This window comes from Balaenoptera acutorostrata, chromosome 7 (genome assembly GCF_949987535.1).
Source record: "Balaenoptera acutorostrata chromosome 7, mBalAcu1.1, whole genome shotgun sequence".
Classification (NCBI taxonomy): domain Eukaryota; kingdom Metazoa; phylum Chordata; class Mammalia; order Artiodactyla; family Balaenopteridae; genus Balaenoptera; species Balaenoptera acutorostrata.
Genome location: NC_080070.1, coordinates 78,343,361 through 78,366,568, shown reverse-complemented (window position 1 = coordinate 78,366,568; position 23,208 = coordinate 78,343,361). Strand labels below are relative to the sequence as shown.

Here is a 23,208-nt window from a genome sequence, read left to right as displayed (position 1 = left end):
TCATCATGTATCTTTGCCTCTTGCACATATCTGTAAGCACTGCTGCTCTTCTCTTTGCTATTCTGATTTCTCCTGACGCCAAGGGCAGAGGTCTTTCACCTTAGTGTTAGAAGTTCCAAGTGGGACAAAGGACTACAGTTACAGACGGTGCTCCAGAAAATCTGTTGTCTAATCTTTTTTTAAGACTGACAAATCTTTTTTCGTTTTCATTTAACAAAGATTTTTATTGAGGACTTTCTACATCGATGGAGGTGTTGGATGACAACGGTGAACCAGATGCCCACCAAGATATTACAGCCTACAGCATACTTTTGAAGATCGAGAGTTAAGGCAAGCGAAAATCCTTCATAGGCTCTGCAACTAGAAGGGTTATTACTCATTCTAGTTATCAAGTGGTTTAAAATAATGGTTTTTTTGATCCTTTATGGTTCTGCAGATTGACTGGGCTCAGCTGGGTGGTTCTCATCTCATGAGGGTACAGTCAGATGCTGGCGGGGGCTGCAGTCGTCTGAAGGCTTGACTGGGCTGGATGTCTGAGATACCCACTCACGTGCCTGGCACTTGATACTGGCTGTGGGCTGGGGGCTCTGCTGAGTCAAGTCATGTGGCCCTTCCCATGTAACTCGGGCTGCTTCTTATGGCACAGTGGCTGGGTTCTGAGACGGAGGGGTAAAACACTCCCAAACTCCACTTTGTCAGGCAGGGCTCCCAGAGGTAGCAGGCCACAGTGTCTCATGCCACTCTCCACCTTGATCAGCCAGCTCCAACGACAACATCCTTCTTTCTGTCCTTCAAATCCTTTTGAAACAGGCTGTTTCCTCCACCTGAAATGCTGTCTGTCCCTTCATCCCTATATCCTGTCTTCCACACTCACACCATTTCCTGGGTAACTCCTCATTTTTCAGATTTTAGCCCAAATTATGATCACTTCAAGAGCAGCAAAATTTTTTTTTTCTTGGCCACGCCATGTGGCTTGCAGGATCTTAGTTCCCTGATCAGGGATCAAACCCATACCCCCTGCAGTGGAAGCACAGAATCCTAACCACTGGACTGCCAGATAATTCCAAGAGCAGCAAGTCTCTAAGTAAAGCTTCACCATATGTTTCTCCTATTTCTCTTTTAACTTTTTCTTGTTAAATAATCATAGACTCACAGGAAGTTGCAAAAACTGTACAGTCCTGTGTACCCTTCATCCAGCTTCCCTGAATGACAGCAGGTAGTAACTATAATACAAAATCAAACCCAGGACGTTGACATTGGTATAATACTGTTATCAGACTACTCTAACTTCTTAAAAGTATTTTTTTCTTTTACAAAATTATGGACACAATTCCCATACAGTTTTCCCTTTTATTTGGTAGAGTAGGTAAAGGTGGGTCACAGGTCTTATGGTAATGATGAGCTCCCCTCCTTATTTTTTATGTAAAACTATATGGCCTTAGATAAGAATACTGTTAATATATCTTATATTAACAAATGACTTTTCAGATGTTAATTTTTAATAAAGCAAAACTGACCCAGAGGAAAGTTCATACTAGATAAAAACAAAACAAAAAAAATGGCAAAAGAGCAGACACTGAACCTCGAGTACACACTAAGGATGTTGCCAGACAAAAGAGCAAAGTGATGCAAAGACATAATCCTTTCCTCAAAAGGTTCACAAACTAGAAGCAGGCATCTGAAATGAAGATGTGAGTAAGAAAAATGAATCAAAAAGACTTCTTATTATTGAGACCTGGAAACAAGTTGCTGCTTTTTGTGTCAGGAAACAGAAACACACTTTGGCCTGAATTCAGAAGTTCATTCTGGTGAACAAAATCACCATCATTGTTTAGAGTTGGACAGAGCTGGAGAATCGTAGGATGGAACTAAGAAAATAAGAGTTGAATTCAAGCAAACAGCACACAGGGGACTCATCTGTGTTTAGTTAGTACCCAAGGGCCATACTTTTCAAAACCTTCTACTATGATGTCACCTTCAAGCCATATGAACACATCATCTTCCTCCTAAGAGTTCCTCACCTCCATCAATGTCACAGCATTTTCCTAGCCAGTTTTTTTCCTCCCTCCACCTTTCACATCTAGACTATGGATATTTCTCACAGCCACCCGTTCTTCTCTCTTTTCGCTAGCCCAACTCAGAGCCTCATTACACTCCTTTTTAAAAAAATAAAATAAAATAAAAGCATTATATTTAGCTTCCCTGATTTGAAGCCTGTATCAGTTCCCCAAGGCTACTGTAACCAATTACCACAAATTTAACCAATTACCACAAATTTGGTGGCTTAACATGGAAAACAGTATGGAGGTTACCCAAAAAATTAAAAACAGAACTACTACATGATCCAACGATTCCACTTCTGGGTATATATCTGAGGGAAATGAAATCAGCACTACATGTTCATTGCAACATTATTCACAGTAGCCAAAATTTGGAAACAATCTAAGTATCCATCAAAGTATGACTAGATAAAGAAAATGTGGTATATACATAAAATGGAATACTGTTCAGCCATAAAAAGAAGGAAATCCTGCATTTGTGGCAACACAAATGAACCTGGAGGGCATCATGCTAAGTGAAATAAGCCAGGCAGAGAAAGACACATTTTTTGGTAGAAACTTTAGGACATTCTGTATGTGTATATGATCATATCATCTGCAAAGACAATTTTACTTCTTCCTTTCTGATTTGAATGCCATTTTTTTTTTCTTGCCTGATTACTCTGGCTAGAATGCCCAGTACTATGTTGACTAGGAGTGGGGAGTGGGGACTCTTATCTCATTCCTGATCTTAGAGGAAAACCTTTCAACCTTTCACCAATGAGTATGCTGTTAGCTGTAGACTTACAATATATGGCCTTTATTGTGTTAAGGTATATTGCCTATACAACCAATTTGTTGAAAGTTTTTATCATGAAAGGATGTTGTAATTTTGTCAAATTCTTTTTTGCATCTACTGAGATGATCTCATTTTTATTTTTCATTTTATTTAATAAAAATAATTTATTAATAAATTATTGATTTGCATATCTTGAACCACCCTTGCATCCCAGGGATAAAGCCCCCTTGATCATGCTGTATGATCCTTCTAATGTGCAGTTAAATTCAGTTTGCTAGTATTTTATCAAGAATTTTTGCATCTATATTCATCACAGATATTTGTCTGTCGTTTCCGTGTAATGTTCATACTTGGCTTTTTAATCAGGACAATGCTGGCCTCGTACAATGACTTTGGAAGTGGTCCCTCCTATTCAATTTTTTGGAAGAGTCTGAGAAAGATTGGTGTTATTCTTCTTTAAATGTTTGGTAGAATTCACCAGTGAAACCATCTGGCCCTGGGTTTTTCTTTGTTGGGAGGTTTTGGTTTACTGACTTAATCTCCTTACTCATTATTGGTCTATTCAGATTTTTGACTTCTTCATGATTCAGTCTTAGTATGGTGTATGTTTCTAAGAATTTATCAGTTTGTTTTTATCCAATTTGTTGGTGTATAACAGTTTAGAGTAGTCTCTTATGAACCTATTTCTGTGCCATCAGTTGTAATTTCTCCCCTTTCATTTCCAATTTTGATTTCTGTTTTTCTTTCTAGCTAGTCAATATTGCTTATCTTTTCAAAAAAAAGTTATTTTCATTGTTCTTTTGTTTTTCTAGTCTTTATTTCTGTTCTGATCTTATTTCCTTTCTGCTAATAACTTTGGTCTTTGTTTATTTTTCTTTTCCTAGTTTCCTGAAGTGTAAAGGTAGCTTTTCTGAGATCTTTCTCATTTCTTAATGTAGGCATTCATCTCCATAAACTTCCCTCTTAAAACATCTTTTGCTGCATCTCATAGGTTTTGGTATGTTGTGTTTCCATCTTCATTTGCTTCAAGATATTTTTTAAAATTTCCCCTTTGTTTTTTTCCTTAACCTATTGGTTGTTCAGGAGTGTTTAATTTCCATATTACTGTTAATTTTCCAACTTTCCTCCTGTCATTGATTTTAAGTTTCTATCACTGTGGTTGGAAAAGATACTTGCTATCATTTTAATCTTAAATTTACTAACACTTGCTTTGTGACTTATCATATGATCTCTCCTGGAGAATTTTACATGTGTACTTGAGAAGCATGTGTATTCTGCTGCTGCTGGATGGAATGTTCCCTACATGTCCGCTAATCCATTTGGTCTAAAGTGTAGTTCAGATCCAACATTTCTTTGTTGATGGTCTCCTTATTGTTTAAAGTAGGATACTGAAGTCCCCTACTATTATAGTATTGTTGTCTATTTCTCACTTCAGATCTCTTAGTATTTGCTGAATATATTTAGGTGCTCCAATGTTGGGCACATATATATTCACAACTGTGATATCTTCTTGATGAATTGACTCCTTTATCACTATATAATGACCTTCTCTGTCTTTTGTTATTGCTTTTGGCTTTAAGTCTATTTTCTCTGATATGTCTATTTTCTCTGGCAGGCGCAAGCAGATCTGTTCTCTTTTGGTTTCTACTTGCATGGAGTATCTTTTTCCATGCCTTCACTTTGAGCCTATGTGTCCTTAACGTTGAAGTAAGTCTCTTGTAGTCAGCATATAATTTGGTCTTGTTTTGTTAACCATCCAGCCACTCTATGCCTTTTAATTGGAGAATTTAATCAACATACGTTTACAGTAATTATTGATAGGTAATGACTTCTTAGTGCTATCTTGTTAATTGCTTTCTGGCTATTTTGTAGTTCCCTTGTTCCTTTCTTCCTCTCTTGCTGCCTTCCTTTGTGAATTGTTGATTTTCCATAGTGGTATGCTCTGATTCTCTTCTCTTTTGTGAATGTGCTGTAGGGTTTTGCTTTGTGGTTACCATGAAGCTTACATAAAACATCCAACACATATAATAGTTTATTTTACACTGATAACAACTTTGCATACAAAAACTCTTAACCTTTTACTCCCCCCTTTTATGTTTTTGATGTCACAATTTACCTCTTTTTTTAAAAATTTATTTATTTATTTTTGGCTGCGTTGGGTCTTCGTTGCTGCAGGCGGGCTTTCTCTAGTTGCAGCGAGCGGGGGCTACTCTTCGTTGTGGTGCGCGGGCTTCTCATTGTGGTGTCTTCTCTTGTTGCGGAGCACGAGCTCTAGGCACGCAGGCTTCAGTAGCTGTGGCGCGCAGGCTTCAGTAGTTGTGGTGCACGGGCTCAGTAGTTGTGGCACACGGGCTTAGTTGCTCCGCGGCATGTGGGATCTCCCCAGACCAGGGCTTGAACGCATGTCCCCTGCATTGGTAGGCAGGCGGATTCTTAACCACTGCGCCACCAGGGAAGCCCACAGTTTACCTCTTTATATTGTGTATTTATTAATAAATTGTAGCTATAGCTATTATTAATACTCTTGTCCTTTAACCTTTATACTGTCCTATAACTTTTAATACAGCACCACATTACAGTATCAGAGTATTCTGAAGTTGACTACATGTTACTAATTAGCATTCTTTCATTACAGCTTGAAGAACTCCTGTCAGCATTTCTTGTAAGGCAGGTCTTGCGGTGGTGAATTCTGTCAGCTTTAGTTTTCTGAGAAAGTCTTTCTCTCTCCTTCGTTTATGAAGGACAACTTTGCTGGACAGAGTACTCTTGATTGGCAGGGCTTTTTTTTTTTTTTCCTTTCAGCACTTTGAATGTATCATCCCACTCTCTCCTGGTCTGTAAGGTTTCTGCTGAGAAATCCACTGATAGCCTTATGGGGGTTCTCTTGAAAGTTATAAGCTTTTTTTCTCTCTTGATGCTTTTAAGATTCCTTGTTTTAGATTTTTAACAGTTTTATTATAATGTGTATTGGAGAGGATCTCTCTAGGTTGATTTTGTTGGGTGGCCTAGAACCTTCGTGAATTTGGAGATCTAATTCTCTGCCCAGGTCTGGAAAATTCTTAGCCACTATTTCTTTAAATAAGCTTTCTGTCCTCTCTTCTCCTTCCAGCACACCAATAATTCACAAATTGGTTCTTTGGATAGTACTCTATATATCATGTAGGCTTTCTCATTCTCTCCTCTGACTAGGTAACTTCCAAGTTCTTCTCTTCTGTCTTCTGACTGACCTATTCTGCTACTGATGCTCTTTATTATATTTTTCATTTCATTCACTGTATTCTTCAGCTTCAGAATTTGTTTGGTTCCTTTTAATATTTTCTATCTCTGTTAAATTCCTCATTTTGTTTGTGTATTGTTTTTCTAATTTTGTTGACTTGTCTTTGTGTTTTCTTTGAACTCAGAGAGTTTCCTGAAAACAGCATGTTTGAATTCACTACCAGATAAATCACAGATCTCCATGTCTTGGGTTGGTTACTGGAAGATTACTGTGACCCTTTGGTGGTGTCATGTTTCCTTGATTTTTCATATTCCTTGAAGTTCTGCATTGCTGTCTTCCCATTTGAAGTTAAAGTCACCTCCTCCTGTCTTTATTAACTGGCTTCAGGAGAGAAGTATCTTCCATCAGCCCTGCTAGTGATTCTGAGGCTTTCTCAGACCTTCTCTGGTTACACCTGATCCACACTTCTTGCTCCCTCTTGTGGCAGAATCCTTAAGCTTATATGCCTCCCCTTGATCTGCACTGCACCAAGCCATGTATTGGCTGCCTCCCTTTTGTTTGTCAAAGGTGGCCCTAAAGGCTCATTTGTGGTCTCTCCCTGGCCTGCAGATTCAAGCCTGCATTCTTTGTGTGCTTGAATATCACTCACCATCTGCCAGATCTTGCTCTCACCACTGCCGCTGGGAGCACACACAGGGAGCCAGCCACAGGGTCAGGGGGTTTGTGTGGGTGAGGCATACTGAACACTGGGGACACCCGTGCGCCCGTTGGAGGATCTGCAGGTGAGGCATTCCCAGCGGCTTGAGGGCAGGCTTCTTGAATGTGGTTAGCAGGCTCTGTGTCCCTTTAACACCCTCTGAGGGAGCTATGTGCCATTCTCCATCTCTTCCTGCCTCCCAGTCATGCAGTGCAGGTTTCAGTACTCTGGATGTGGGGAGAGAGAAACGAGCTCCTTTGGCAGCCTCCCGTGAGCCACGTGTCACTCACAAGCTCTCACTTTCCCTGAGAGAAATCACAGGCTGAGATCTCTCTTGGCCCTAAGCTGTGTCCCCTTGGGGGGCGGGGTGGTGCAAGTCAGGTCAAGCTGTTCCTCTCATCCTCTCAATGCTTCCAAACTCAGAGTTTTTTTTGCTCCAAAGGTGTGCTGGAACTTCTCATCTGGAAACCGGGACTTGTACAAAGGCTCTCTGGTCTGTGGGTGATTGTCTTAGACAATGTTTTCCAGGTGCTCCTGGACCAAGGCCAAGGGGGGCTGGAGCCAGTTCACAGGTTACCGCAGGGTCCACAGCCAGGACTCAGGTCTTTATCCCTATTAGTTGACTCACGGGGAAGCAAGACTCCTCTTAGGTCCCTTGGCATATGATGCTGGATCCCACAGCTCCCAAAAAGGTACTTTTGTCTGTGCTTGGATGCCAAATTATGTCACTGAGGGAGAAACAAAGGATGTCTTATTCCGCCATGGGGCTGATGTTACCCCTCAAGGGTTTGTTGTTTTAATCTACATTCCTTTGAGAGTGTGCACTTTCTTTCTCCTGAATTTCTTCTTTGGGATTTACTGGACCATGTCCTCCGCCAATTTTTCCTTGGAGGTGATGGCATTTTTTTTCCTTTTAAAATTCTTTATATATTAACAATACCAATTATTTATAATAAATATGGGAAATATTGCTCCCAGCTTGTGACTTTCAATCATGTTTATAGTGCTTTTTGGCTGGTCTTTTTATAGTCAGAGTATCATTTTCTGGTGATATTTTCCTTTTTCATCATGTTTTCATGATGATGTATTTAAACTTATGGCACATTTTAATGACCTGCCGCCAGAAGGATCAACTTTGGAAGAGACCAATTACTGGGAAAAGTGATGCATTATCAAAACAGAAAAAGAATTGTATTTTTAAAAATGCAAAAGTATTAAAATCCTGTAAGAGCCCTTTATAAGAGCAATGCAAGATATTCAATGTACATCAGAGTATACACTTCACAATTGACCATCCTCTGCCCCATCTCAGCCCCTAAAATCCTGTATTCATCTATGTGGCTGGTTTGACAGCCAGCATAAAGTGGAAATGCAAGAATCAGCAGGATCAGGTCCAAGAAGAATGAAGCCAGATGGCTTTGTAGAACCCAATGTGAAAAGACATGTACAATAGGAATTATTACACTGTTTAACCATTCTTACAAAAATTAATGAGTGTTTTTAAAGAAGTCCTTTTTTTAAAGTGCAGAAACGATCTTCAGTAGTCCAACTGGGAGATGACAGATTTACAGGCACTTTAGACAAGATGACTCCAGTCATATAAAAGTTTAGTTTTATTATAGGCACTTTATGCAAACATTCAGTACTTTTTGCTACTTCTATAATCTTTTAGCAAGGTAGTCAGTTACAGTCTGAATAAGAAAATATAAACAAAAATTATACACTTTATTAACAAGATCTACTTTGAATGATTCTACACGTTTTATAATGCAATTCAAACCATTACTTTTCTCCAGTTGATGCTGTTTCTTTCTGTTCCTTCAATTATAGTCTCCGAAGACTGTGAACTGGGTGGAATGATCTTCCACCGCAGCAGGAAATGTTAAATAAGTAACTCTACATAGTTTTCCCAGGGAGTGCTCACTTTTAAAATTTTGATTAAATGCCATATTTTAACACAAATATTAGGCAATATTTAATAGCTCATACGGTCACAGTTCACTGGCGCTTTGCTCCAGCCTGGACACTGACCATGGAGAAATAGATGCCTTTCTGTGCCAGCAGCTGCTGGTGGGTGCCGTGCTCCTTGACTCTGCCGTTCTGAAACACCACTATCAAGTCTGCGTTCTGGATGGTGGACAGGCGGTGAGCGATCACGATGCAGGTGCGCCCTTCTTGGGCTTTGTCCAGGGCTTCTTGGACAACCTGTTCAATAATCACACAAATTAACTCTGATCATGATAATCCACTCCCTTGAATTTCTCCTCCGTAACAAGCCTCACAATTAATTTCTCCAATGATACATGCTTCTTTAACAGTGGTGTCAATGGAATATAACATAGATTTTACAAAGCAAGGGATCTGTCATCTCAGAAGAATACTGAATCCTAGTTTGGTTTATCTCAAAGTTATGACTGTAAATACAGCCTATGCAATCATTTAGAAGCACTTAGTAGTGTGCCCAGCCTTGCGGCATCCTTCTGGTCTAGCACTACGGTAAATTCAGGAAGCCTGAGCACAGGCCAAACACAGCCTCCTTGAATTTTGTTATTTTTAAGATAAAAAAAAATCAGAATGAGTTTATCTTTCAGATACCTGAATACTCAACTTTCTCTCAAACTGAAAACAATTGCTAGTATTTACCTTCAAGTACAGTCAGCTTTTAACATTGTTCTGTGCTTCCACTTTTTTATATAGTTGTTGAGGAAATGCTGCCAGTAGAAATGGGACTATGCCTCCTGAATGCAGCTTCTTAGATCAATACAAAGTGATCTGGGGCTGATTTTTGGAGCACAAGTGTTATAAGACTAATCTGCCTTGTTTCATCTTAGTTCTCTTGAATAACAGCTACTGAAAATGTCTAAATTCCACTGAAAGTAACAAAACTCAGTATCTGGCTGAATTTTGCTCTCTACTGTAGAAGATAGAAGCATAAATTTAAACCTTTTAAGGGACAACTGCTTCAAGTGTGAATGAGTCCACGTTAAATTCTTACCTTTTCACTTTCTGTATCCAGAGCTGATGTAGCTTCATCCAGAAGCAAAATATGAGGCTGTCTAACAAGGGCACGAGCTATTGCAATGCGCTGTTTCTGGCCACCAGAGAGCTGAGTTCCTTTGTCTCCTACTCTGGTGTTATATTTCTGTAAATAGGGTTTTGTTATTATGAAAAGTAGAACTGATAAAGTTCTGAAAGAGAGTTTGCTTGCAGAAAGTAGGATAACCACTTCCATATCCCCAAAAAGTTTAGGTTCAGAAGCTAAGAATGGGTTGAAGGAGAGTTAAACAACAAAAACATAGCTCTAAATGGCAGGATTAACCTCTCTTCTTGAAAACAGACGTTTGGGTCTTAAAAGTTATGCTTTAGTGTAGACAAGTCAACATATTTATGAGGAAGATGACTGTTGCAATGTGAGGCTCTTCCAGCCTTCTGGTTTCATTGCATTTGGGACAAAGATTGGTAGGAGGAAGGAAATTTGATTTTAACAGTCTATGCATAATAAAATAATTGAAACCCATTTTATTTATAACCAGCAGGTGATGCTCTCTGCATTATTTTAAAGTGAGGAAGGACGCATAGAGGGAGGGGATATGGGATGTATGTATACGTATAGCTGATTCACTTTGTTATACAGCAGAAATTAACACACCATTGTAAAGCAATTATATGCCATAAAGATGTTAAAAAAATAAAATGTCGATTATGATAATATCCTTTAAAAAAAAATAAAGTGAGGAAGGGAAGAAATTCTTGGGATGCTAGCCTTTTGTTGTCTGTTTTTATAAGACTATCTCCAAAGCTTCAACAATTTTAATGGATGCTAAGAAATTCTATTCAATATCTAACTTGAAAAGCTGAAATCTCCTGATTTACTTTTGTTTTCAGAGTTCTCCTGAAATTTTTCACATATTGTTTCCCAGAGTAGATAATGCTCATTAAGTATCCAATATGACGATAAGGACAGGAATTAATAGGGTACGTAGGGGAGAGCAGAAATGTAATGTGTAACCTAAAAAAAACATATTATCTTTTTATTTTCAGGTCCTTGCCAGGCTGAAATGTTAGTCAAACTGTGGGCTCTGATTCTGACATGCAGAGTTTGACTTTAAAATTCATGTTCTACTTCCTACACTGTTGGTGGGAATGTTAAGCTGATGCAGCCACTATGGAAAACAGTATAGTGGTTCTTCAGAAAACTAAAAATAGAATTACCGTATGATTCAGCAATCCCACTCCTGGGCATATATCCAGAGAAAACTATAACTCAAAAAGACATGCACCCCTATATTCATAGCAGCACTATTCACAATAGCAAGACATGGAAGCAACTTAAATGTCCATCGACAGATGAATAGATAAAGAATATGTGGTACATATACACAATGGAATATTACTCAGCCATAAAAAAGAACAAAATAATGCCATTTGCAGCAACATGGATGCAACTAGAGATTATCATACTAAGTGAAGTCAGAAAGAGAAAGACAAATACCATTATGATATCACTTATACATTTCCGGAATCTAAAATATGACACAAATGAACCTGTCTACGAGACAGAAACAGACTCATAGACATAGAGAACAGACTTGTGGTTGCCAAGGGGGAAGGGGGGAGGGGAGGGACGGAGTGGGAGGCTGGGGTTAGCAGATGTAAGCTATTATATATGGAATGGATACACAACAAGGTCCTACTGTATGGCCCAGAGAACTATATTCAGTATCCTATGATAAAGCATAATGAAAAAGAATATTAAAAAAAGAATGTGTGTGTGTGTGTGTGTATATATATATATATATATATATATATATATAGGGCTGAATCACTTTGCTGTACAGCAGAAATTAACACAACATTGTAAATCAACTATCCTTCAATTAAAAAAAAATTCATTCTATGTAGGGTTGCCTGTTTTTACTTGCTATTTCTGGCAACCTTAGTTCTATGGCACTCAACATAGAGCTCTCCACCTGCAGGTGGAGTAAGCGAGCCCAGGGGAGGTTCCGCCAGATGCTAGGGACTGGCCCAACCCAGAGCTGCAGCCACCAGGGAGGGCAGAGCACTGGAGGGAGTCCCATGAGGGTGCAGAGGTTGCCAGGCTGCACTGCCACAGTATCGATCCTGTTGAGGCAGATAAAGGCAGGGCTGTACCCCTGAGAGGAGGAAACTAGACCAGCCCCCTGCAGGGTGAGGTAAATCCTAGTGCGAACCACTCAGATGAAGAAGTAGGTCCTTGGACAGAAAATAGGACTTAAATGGTTTTGCCTTCTCTTTCCAGGTCTAGACACTGAGGAAAAGAATTATGATGTCTACAGGTGTGCTCTGTAGACAGAGCCCAGAGCCCAGAAAGGTAGGTCCCGGTGGTAGACAAATGTGAGAGGGGCAAGGTATATTTCATAAGCTAGATAATAATTACTCTCTGTATTTGCCTTTGTTAACCCCTAGCCCAGTGGTTCTCAAACTTTACCTGCATCAGTATCACCTGGGATATTAAAACACAGATTGCTAGACCCTACCTCCAAGTTTCTGATTCAGCAGGTCTGGGGTCAGGCCTGAAAATCTGTATTTCTTACAAGATCCCAGGTGACACTGATGTTCTGGGCCACGCTCAAACTCTGAGAACACTGACTTCGCCATGAGTAAAGGGAATTAAAGTTACATGCTAGCCTTGGGAAGGGCCAATTATCCACAGATGGGCTAGAAGGTTAAAGGAGGGGAGGGGACAACGCCTCTTCCCTGGGGCTTATGATGTGTGGTGACAGCAGTCACCGAAAGAAGAGCCTCCAGAAAAGGAAATCTTGGGAGAGGGTTGGGACCATAAGGCATTGCCATCTTTCCCCATGAGGAGAGGACCTTCTCCGCCAGTTTCAGGCTACTGAGCTTTATGTTTTAAGGGGGCACTTCCTTAAAATAAAGAACATAACTGGTGATAATGGGGGTGGGTGGGTTAGAGAAGATAGGTCTAGACTGCAAGGCAAAATACAGGACCTAAGAGGCTTAAGAGAGGGCAAGAGGTTCCATTTACCTAACTTCCTAGGAGGAATTCAGAAGGCATCCGTGGGACAACAGCCCAGGGAAGGTTTCAATAATCAGCCCTACAAGCAGAGGTTGGGGCGCATGGAACGTGCAATGGTGAGAGATGACACGACACCACGGACACTCCAATGGCTCAGCCTTACTCAGAGCCTTCTTTCTGGCATGGGGCCAGTTTCCTGGCCTGGCCTGACTCCATAGAGGGAGGTTTGAGGCTTGGGGGAGAGCGGCAAGGAGGTGGAAGGAAGGAAGGTTGGGAGAGAAATGGTGGGGGAGGGTCACGCTTGCTTCTGTGGGCCCTGCACCCAGACTTGGAGGGAAAGGTCTCCCAGGCATTATGTACTTTTTGGTCAGGCTGCTCACAGGGAGTGAGTCGGGTGATCAGGTAAACATCACATCCACTGGGGATGGGAAGTGCGGGCAGATGCTTGTATACAGGTGGACGTGTGTTTTAGTTGCTCATTTCACCTTTGGGATCCAGCCCTTTAGAAGTCACAAGCATAGGCCAGGGGGGCTACCACAGGCTCCCAGGCACCTTATTTGGAGAGAGACTTACATCAGGCAGCGTCTCGACGAAGGGGTGTATGTTGGCCTCCTTGGCTGCCTGCACGATCTCCTCCTGTGACACGACCCGGCTGTTGTCCCCGTAGGCGATGTTCTCGCTGATGCTGCAGTCAAACAGGATGGGCTCCTGGGACACGATGCCCATGTGTGCTCGGAGCCACTGGACATTCAGGTGCTTTATTTCCTTGCCGTCAATTAGCTGAAAACAAGAGATCACAGATCATCTTCAGAACCAGCACATTTTTTGAATTTAGCAAAATTAAGATCGTTATTTCATACATTAAGATTGCCAAGTTATTACGAGAATTTTGTTGTTGTTTTCAGTTTGGATTGTCAAGGTTAACTGAATAAGGTCATAATTGTATGCTTTGAGGAACCATCATATTTCTTCTGTTTTAACCCTATGCATGTGGTAGGCAGAATAATGCACCTCTCCTCCATCCAAGATAACCATGTTCTCATTCATGAAACCTGCGAATGTTATTCACAAGTGTAGATGGAATTACGATGTAAGGTTGCCCATCAGCTGACCTCAAAATGACGAGGTTACCTTAGATTATCAAGGTGGACCCAACATAATCATAATGGTCCTTAACTGTGCAAGAGGGGGGCAGGAGAGTGGGTATCACAGTGGAACAATATGAGGAAGACTCAACCGGTCATTGCTGGCTTTGAAGATGCAGGAAGGGGCCATGGGCTAGAAAAGGTAAGAAAGCAGATTCTCCCCTAGAACCTCCAGAAGGCACAGAGCCCTGCTGACACCTTGACTTTAGCCCAGTGAGATCCACTTTGGACATATGACCTCCAGAATTTGTAAGATAAATCTGTGTTGTTTTATCCCACTAAATTTGCTGTAATTTGTTATTGCTGCCACAGGAAACTAATAAAATGCATTCTAATTCTGGGATGTATTCTGGCATCCTTATTCTTATGTATTGATTTTTCACAGGAAAAGTAGCCACCATTAGATTGGTAATAACTGCTATACCATATAATAGGTTTGTAGGTCACGTTTCTGATCTGACCTGTTAGTTAGGATCAAGTTTTTGAGGACTTAAATGAAACAGAAGCGAGCGTCGGAAGGTGGCTGTTATATCTCTAAATCGTTGTTGATCTTAGGAATGTGAATTAATGTCTCTTAGTTTCTTTGTGTGTAAAATGGGAATGATAATTCCTAAAGTCACAGAACTGAGCATTAAATGAAGTCACGTACAAACCCTACTGAGCACAGTGCTGGGCACAGGGTATGTGAAGGACTGGCTGCGATTTGGATGCTGACCCAAAGGGGCAGGAGGGAGAGGCTGCCCTTTCTCTAGTGACCTGTCTCCCCTTGGATTATCCTGCAGAAGCCTGGGGCGTACCCATACAGCCTGGTCTGATGCAGACGTGTCTGCCCCAAAGATCTACTTTGCAAGAGAACGCTGGCATTCAAGTGAGAGCTGTTCATCCTCGCTGAAGAAGACATCAGTGACTCAGCTTCGAGCTTCTATAATAGTGGTGATGAGTATATTCTGAGCTATATATACACTTTGAATCCCATGTACCTGGCTGGGTACCTCTGGGAGACAGCTGGCCAGGGGTAGGGTACAGTCTTTGCTGCAGGAAGACAGCTTCTGTTTGTGAAGCTGGCAGGCGCAAAGATGGATGGAAAACACACCCATGACCTTATTAGTACCAAGCCCAGTTGCCATGGAGACTATTCCAAGCATCTATGCTCCAGGCTTCCTCACAGTGTTAAGTGAAGGTGGAAAGTAGAGAGTGAAGAGAGGCAGGAAAAACCATACAAGGATGTGGCGAAACAGCAGATCTTGTTAGATGGAACAGTGTGAAAAACGGAAATCTGAGGAAAGAAAGAGTAGTTTTTTTTTTTTTTTTTTTTAATATATTTCTTTTATTTATTTATTTATTTATTTTTGGCTGTGCTGGGTCTTCGGTTCGTGCGAGGGCTTTCTCCAGTTGCGGCAAGTGGGGGCCACTCTTCATCGCGGTGCGGGGACCGCTCTTCATCGCGGTGCGCGGGCCTCTCACCATCGCGGCCCCTCCCGCTGCGGGGCACAGGCTCCAGACGCGCAGGCTCAGCAGCTGTGGCTCACGGGCCCAGCCGCTCCGCGGCATGTGGGATCTTCCCAGACCAGGGCTCGAACCCGTGTCTCCTGCATTAGCAGGCAGATGAAAGAGTAGTTTTTTAAAAAACTTTTTTCCAGGCTTATACCCCTGGGAGAAAAAAGAGACACTGTCGAACGAATACAGTCAGACAAACATGACTGATCCCAGCAAGTTTTAATGAGTTTCTCCATCACACTGCATACAAGAAGATGCTTGGGCCTCCTCATCCCCACGCTATACACAGCAACTACAAACTATTTAAAACCTGTGTTTGCTAAAGAATCCTTTCCTTAGGGAAAACACGCTTAGAAGACCAAATGTAAAAAGATCAACGCAGAGCTTCTTTGGCTGAGGCATGGGTGGCCGTCTGAGGGAAGACCAAGGAAGTCCAGGGAGTCAGTGAACACTGCTCAAAAGATACTGGTCCTGGGACTTCCCTGGCGGTCCAGTGGTTAAGACTCTGCACTTTCAATCCAGGGGCTTTAGGTTTGATCCCTGGTCGGGGAACTAAGATCCCACATGCTGTGTGGCATGGCGGAAAAGAAAAAAAAAGATACTGGCCTAAATAAAAACTTAAAGTAACACATTGACAATAACAGTGAAAGGCCAAAAAACAAACAAATAAACAAAAACAATGAAAGGCTAAATTAAAATGACGAGCTATCTCTGTTCTAAACTTAAATCTACTACCTGATTTCAGTAGCACAATCAAATGTTAAATATGTATTATCCTGCTGTATGTATTTACTCTGAAATGGTAATCATAGATAAAATATTGAGCATTGACTATATTATAGGTCCTGTTGTAAGTACACCTCATGCCCTCTCTCGTTTAATAGTCATGACAATGCTCGCAAGGTAGACGTGATTTTAATCCCCATTTTACCGATGAGGACATGAGCAGAGTTAAGTCACTTGTGCAAGGTCACACACTCTTAGTGACTGAGGGAGCTCGGATCGGATCTACACACGACAGGTTGGATTTTAGCAACACAGTGTCTCAGAATTGAAAAATACTTTCTGTCTTCCCTCAAAAGAGCAATGTCTCCATCTTAGCCCAGGTACCCACTGGGTAATACCCAGACAACAGTCTGCTAACTGTTTTCCTAAGGGGGAGAGAGAACTCTGGTGGCAGTGCATAGCATGGGCTGGCAAGGGAAGAAAGGAAAGGTCAGGGGAAGACTAAAACCAGAGTGAGTCTCAGTGAAGCTAATGAACTTCAGATTCAAGGACGCCCATTTGCAGGCAAATGCTGGGAGTTGAACGGCACTCTGGATGGGAGAGAGTCCAGGTCTTCTGGGTAAGCGTTTAGGATAACCTGCCTAAAAAGGAGAGGGATCAGACTCTTTAAGGTTTTAATATTTTGTTGTGAATTTTTCTCATTTGAAGGAAATATTCACTTTCATATCTAATTGTGTGTTCATAACTTTGTATTCTTTCAAGTAGAGTCCCTGAAATTGTACAACTTTCAGGCCCCACCAAACTTGGAAACTCCACTCTCTGAACAATTCCATAGCTTGGTTTTGCAGGACTCGCCACAATTTGATCTAAACCTTTTAAAGTTATCAGTTCAGAGGTTCTCCACCTCTGGTTGGCATCAGAATCACCTAGGAAAAATCATAAAAATGAAAAGGCTAGGTCCTGACCTTCGTAAATGAGCCGGGGTGGCTGTGTTCTCTATTAGCTCTCTAGGCCATTATGATCCACGCCAGCTTGAGAACCTCCGCTCAGGTCAATGTTTCTCAGAGTGTGATTCGAGGCTCGTTGATGGTCATGAGGATTTCCCGACCTCCTCAAGGTCAAGTCCTTGCTTCAAATGATCATTATGATCAAATGATGCTCAAATGCATAGACTCATTTTTTATGGCAACAAGAACTAATCACAGGACTTCCCTGGCGGTCCAGCAGTTAAGACTCTGTGTGCTTCGGGACTTCCCTGGTGGCACAGTGGATAAGACTCCAAGCTCCCAATGCAGGGGGCCCAGGTTCGATTCCTGGTCAGGGAACTAAATCCCACATGCATGCCACAACTAAGGAGCCTGCATGCCACAACTAAGGAGCTGGCCTGCCACAACTCAGGAGCCCACATGCCACAACTAAGAAGACTGCATGCTGCAACTAAGGAGCTGGCAAGCTGCAATTAAGGAGCCCACCTGCCACAACAAAGACCCGGTGCAACCAACCAAATAAATAAATAAATAAATATTTAGAAAAAGACTCCAAGCTTCCACTGCAAGGGGTGTGGGTTCAATCCCTGGTGGGGGAACTAAGATCCTGCATGCCACGAGGTGTGGCCAAAAAAAAAAAAAAAAAAGAACTAATCACTAATAACCTATTAACTGAGTTATTCAGGGTCACTAATTGACATTCATAAATAAAACTTGGCACATTTACTAATGTTTATTGGGGACACTTCCACTAAGAAGTCTGGCTGTCGTGGAGCACTTGGAAGTATTTCGAAGCTCTAGTGTAAATGCACAGGAGCAGATCATCGTATTCCCTGCAATGGAGGAGGACACTTTGTTTTCAGGGCATGATCAGTGTTGTCTTGAGACGGTTACTCTCCTATACATTCAGCATTCATTTCCATATTCTTCTGTGTCTTTCCTTCCACATATCAAGGGAGTGGAGGACTAAAAACTGTTTCCCAGGCTCGCTTCTGGTTGTAGAAGTAACTGAGGTCCTACCAGTGAGATGCAGTGTGCAAAATCTGGGAGACAGAGGCCGTGGTAAACTAACACTTGTGTTTCGTCAGACGGGAGTTTTTACCACACCCACACTCTGGTCTTGTGTCTTCAGGTTTGGAGCAGCTGTGACACTGGCCCAATTTCCCGCAACCTCCTGGCTACAGGACCCCAGCTGTGACGCTGTGATTTGAACGTTGGGAGTGCTGACTTTTACTTTCACTTCCACTCTTCCAGCCCTTCCAGTGATTCTGCAAGCACCGAATTCCCCTTATTGAATATGTATCTGCTTGAAAAACCTAGAGCAGTTTCTGTTTCCTACACTGAACCATAATTGATACGGTCCATGTTTTAAATTTCGCTCCCCTTGTGCTTCTGTACATGGAGAATAATCATTAATTTCTTTACTTTCTTCTTGTCTAATTACTGCACGTATGTTTACCATTGTTGTTTTCAACTCCAACACTATTAACGCCAAGTGTTTTTTCCCACTACAGTGACTGTGAGTGTAGTAAGGGTGGGGAGGGAATTCTTTTGGTCTTTCCTAAGTGGGTTATAATCAAAAAAGTTTGAGAACCATTACTCTAATTAAATCTGCTATTTCAGCCAAACTGGCCTATATGCTGTATTGGGAACAAATCAATCATCAGCCACAGCTCACGTTATCTCTTTCATCGAACGATGTCTTGATTGCTCACCCTTACAACTTTATGCAACCAGCTCTAGTTACCCCTTAAGAACGAGCTCTAGGCCTATCTTCTTCTTTAATAGAACTCATGGAAGGATATGTCCCATCTCTTCAGTAGAAATCTTTGAGGACAGACACCTTCCCCTATAACTCATTAGAGCTCAACATTTAACACACTGCTTAATTAATGTCTCTTAAGGACCACAGTCAGTGTCTGAGAGCTAAAACTTCCTCCTCTGATTGCTTCATGTGTCAGCAAGGTTTTCATTGAGAGTTCTCTGTCCAAACTTTAACCACAAAATTGAAGCAGAAAGTCAGAATTCACAGAAAATATAAAACAAGGTAGTACAAATGAAGAACAAAGCTTAAGAAAGAACAAAGCTTCCACAACTGTCAAAGAATGGACTGAGTAAAGGCATAACTGTCTGTGAATACAATAAGAAATATTTATGATAACCGTGATTACCGTGGGGAAGTGAAAAGGGCCCTGGCCTACAGGATGAAAATTCTATTTTCACATCAATCATTAACGCAAGTAGGGCCCATATAGAACTGGCAGGCATCGCTCTGACTACACAAAGTAGGTGTCCATCCTGGATGGGCAGTGCCCAGGCCCATTCCAGTTGTTGAATATTTTGAATATCACCTCTGAGTTTGACCAGTAACTCAGTGCCTACATAATGAAAATGTTTCCCTCTAAATTCCATTCCTTCCTAGTTTGATTCTTTTCCTAGCCCCCATTATAGTCATTTAAAAATCCACTACTCCCGGGAGTTCCCTGGCGGTCCAGTGGTTAGGACTTCGCACTTTCACTGCCATGGCCCGGGTTCAATCCCTGGTTGGGGAACTAAGATCCCACAAGCTGTGCAGCACAGTCAAAAAATAACAATAGTAATAACATGTCACTACTCCCTTCAAGACTCCTATCTCATTCCCAGTACCTAAGACAGTCCCTGACAGGAACTCACTGACAGTTTATTGAATGTTGCATGAATAAATTTGACCCTTCACCTACTCTTTTAGTTCAGGAAACAAAAGAGAATCCCTCTATGTTCTTTATCTGTTTCCCAAATTTGTTGATCTCGCTTTTTTTAATTTGCCTTAGAAGGTGTTTGAATTCCCTCTCCATCAATGGTTTTATCTCATCCTCAGCCATAAAAATGTTCAAGATTCCCCATGCTAAACATCTTCCCTGGGCTCTGCCTCCCCATTTTTATTTTCCTTGCTTTCTCCTTTGATCTTCTAGTCTACACTTGGCTCAGTCCCCTCCTAACCACACCTCAGCCATGCTCAACTGTTTCCTACCACCATCACTTCACTGAGAAGACTGTGAAATGTCAGAAGCAGCCCATTAATTGCCAAATCCTCCCATGTGCTTTCAGTCTCCGTCTTAGCCCATCTCTCCATGGCCATTTGTCAGTGCCGACTACCTTCTCCTTGTTGAAACCCTTCCCATCCCTGGCTTCCATCTTACTAGTCTCTCTCAGCACCCCTCCTCTGTCTTTCTGGCTTTTTTTCCTGCAACTGCTCATGTAAACTGAGACCTAACCAAGGGAAGGGGGATGGCTGGTAAAAAGGCTGCTTGCAGAGGAAGGCAGAGTAGCAGGGTTGAGGGAAAGGCTGGAGAAGTTGGCTGGGGCAGTGGACACAGCTTGGAGACTATATCTAGGATGTCAGACTTTAAGTGGGACCGTTGTTTAAAAGTTTGTAAAGCCATGGCTTATAGTTGAGAATTAAATACATCTAGGCAGGGGTTTCCCTGGCAGTCCAGTGGTTGACACCTTGCCTTCCACTGCGGGTTCGATTCCTGGTCGGGGAGCTGGGATCCCACATGCCTCACAGCCAAAAGGCCAAAGCATGGAACAGAGGTAATATTGTTAACAAATTCAATAAAGACTTTGAAAATAGTCCACATCAAAAAAAAAAAAAAAACTACCAAAAAAAATACATCTAGGCATTTAGAAGATGAAAAAACTGAAATGAGCTGAATAAGAAAGTGCTCAGAAGGACCTAGAGATTATGACACTAAGTGAAGTAAGTCAGACAGAGAAAGACAAATATCGTATAATATCACTTATATGTGGAATCTCAAAAAATAATACAAATGAACTTATTTACAAAACAGAAATAGACTCACAGACATAGAAAGCAAACTTAGGGTTACCAAAGGGGAAACATGGCAGGGAGGAATAAATTATGAGCTTGGGATTAACATACACACACTACTATATATAAAATAGATAACCAACAAGGACCTACTGTATGTGTTCCCTATAGTATAGGGAACTCTACTCAGTATTCTGTAATAACCCATACAGGTAAAGAATCTGAAAAAGAATGAATATATGTATATGTATAACTCAATCACTTTGCTCAGTGATTTACAATACTGTAAATCAACTCTACTCCAATAAAATTTTTTTAAAAAGAAGAAAAAAAGTGTGCTCACCACTGTTCCAGCCAAGGGGTCGTAGAACCGCTCCAGGAGCTGGACCACTGTGCTTTTCCCACAGCCGCTGCTGCCCACCAGGGCCAGCGTCTGGCCCTTCTTCACCTCGAGGCTCAGCCCCTGAAGCACTGGGATGTCTGGTCGAGTGGGATAGTTGAACACGACTTCATTAAATGTCACATTTCCTTCCACTGTATTCTAAAATCAGAACAATAACAGTAAATTTGATTGCTGCAATCCTGAAAATTCACAATTAGCCAACCCTCTCTACCGCCAGGTATCAGAAGGTAGTGAACTTGTATTACAGTCAGGCTTCATTTGTAACTGCTAAAATGTAATACATAAGATCTAAAAGGGTCAGTGTTTTCATAGCATGTCTCGTTAACACAATACAAATGTGAAAACTCAAATCTGTTCCCCAGGGCTTCCCTGGTGGCGCAGTGGTTGAGAGTCTGCCTGCCGGTGCAGGGGACACGGGTTCGAGCCCTGGTCTGGGACGATCCCACATGCCGCGGAGCAACTGGGCCCGTGAGCCGCAATTACTGAGCCTGCGCATCTGGAGCCTGTGCTCCGCAGCGGGAGAGGCCGTGATAGTGAGAGGCCTGCGCACCACGATGAGGAGTGGTCCCCGCTTGCCACAACTGGAGAAAGCCCTAGCACAGAAGCGAAGACCCAACAGCCATAAATAAATAAATAAATAAATAAATAAACCCAAAAAAGTTAAAAAAAAAAAAAAAAAAATCTGTTCCCCAAGAACAGGGTAACCTACATATAATAAAACCTGATTAGCAGGATTTGTGTATAAAATGGGCAGTATTTCTACATCCGTGTGGCTTTGTTCTACAAAAGTACTAGACGTTAATGTGTATTATCAGCATTTACTAAAAATGAACTAAAATGACCGAGAAACTTTCATTTTATTACCACCAAATAAAAAAAGCACAGATTTTATTAAACTTCCACTTAGAATACTAAAATTCATCAGTTAGGGGCAGATCATATAATCAAAACATCAAACTGACCGGCTTTAGGCCTTCCGTGCTGTAGCTGTCGATCACAGGGGTTTTTTCAATGATCATGATGACGTGGGCTGCTGACACTTTGGCCTTGGCATAGTCAGGAGCAAATGAACTGACCTGTCCCACAGCCATCGCGCCAAAGACAATGGCTGAGAACACTCTGCCAACGACAAAGACAAAACGTGCAAAGAGTTAGGATTGCAATGCTAGGAAGGTGACACTCCTACACCCAGAGCACGATCTCAAACAGTCACAACACGTTAGTCAAAAAGTTTCAAAAAAAAAAACCTCACTTTTCCTTATAAGTTCATATCAGTGTAACTGACTGATTGTAAAATGACCCCATGTTTCATCTCTCTCTGTGTCCTCACCTTCTTGTAAGTGACTTTGCAGCTCCTCCACTGAAGAAGTAGAATTTGTTTTCCTACCCTTTGAATCTGGTTTGGCCTTGGAATTTGCTTTAGCCAACAGGATGTGGCAGAAGTGACTGTTGCCAGGTCCAAGCCTATGACTCAGGGGGCCTTGCATGCTTCTCTCTCTCTCTCTGCCTCCCCGCCACTACCACAAGCCCACCTAGCTGCTGGCAGACAAGGCACAGACAGAAGAGTGCCGTGGGCCCCAGCCAACTAGCCTGTTACTCACTGCACACAAGAGCGAGCCCAGCTGAGATCCACTATGCCCAGATCAGCAGAACTGCCCAGCTGACCCCCAAACTTAAGGGCAAAAATAAATGTTTATTATCGTGTGTCACTGGTGGGGGGGGGTAGTGGGTGGTTGTCATGCAGCGTTATTTGTGGCAATCAATAACGGGTATAGGCAGTTTTGCTGGATTACATCAGATTCTTAGAAAACCTGTGAACTGTACTGCAAACAGAGTTCCTTAAAGAGCCAGATATCATGCTGCTCTCAAGAT

The 23,208-nt window shown here is 41.8% G+C and overlaps 1 protein-coding gene across 3 annotated transcripts in view; it reads right to left on the bottom strand.

The window, feature by feature from the left end:
• Positions 1-8,342: 8,342 nt before the first annotated feature.
• ABCB1 (ATP binding cassette subfamily B member 1) overlaps positions 8,343-23,208 on the bottom strand; it is a 116,302-nt gene continuing 101,436 nt past the window's right edge. For all 3 annotated transcript variants that reach the window (XM_007170299.2, XM_057549499.1, XM_057549500.1), the window contains 5 exons: positions 22,299-22,455; positions 21,277-21,474; positions 13,342-13,548; positions 9,748-9,894; positions 8,343-8,957 (listed from right to left, as the gene is read on the bottom strand). In XM_007170299.2, the coding sequence (XP_007170361.2) occupies positions 8,751-8,957; positions 9,748-9,894; positions 13,342-13,548; positions 21,277-21,474; positions 22,299-22,455 (916 nt within the window). In that variant the 3' untranslated portion in view covers positions 8,343-8,750. The remainder of the gene's footprint in view (positions 8,958-9,747; positions 9,895-13,341; positions 13,549-21,276; positions 21,475-22,298; positions 22,456-23,208) is intronic.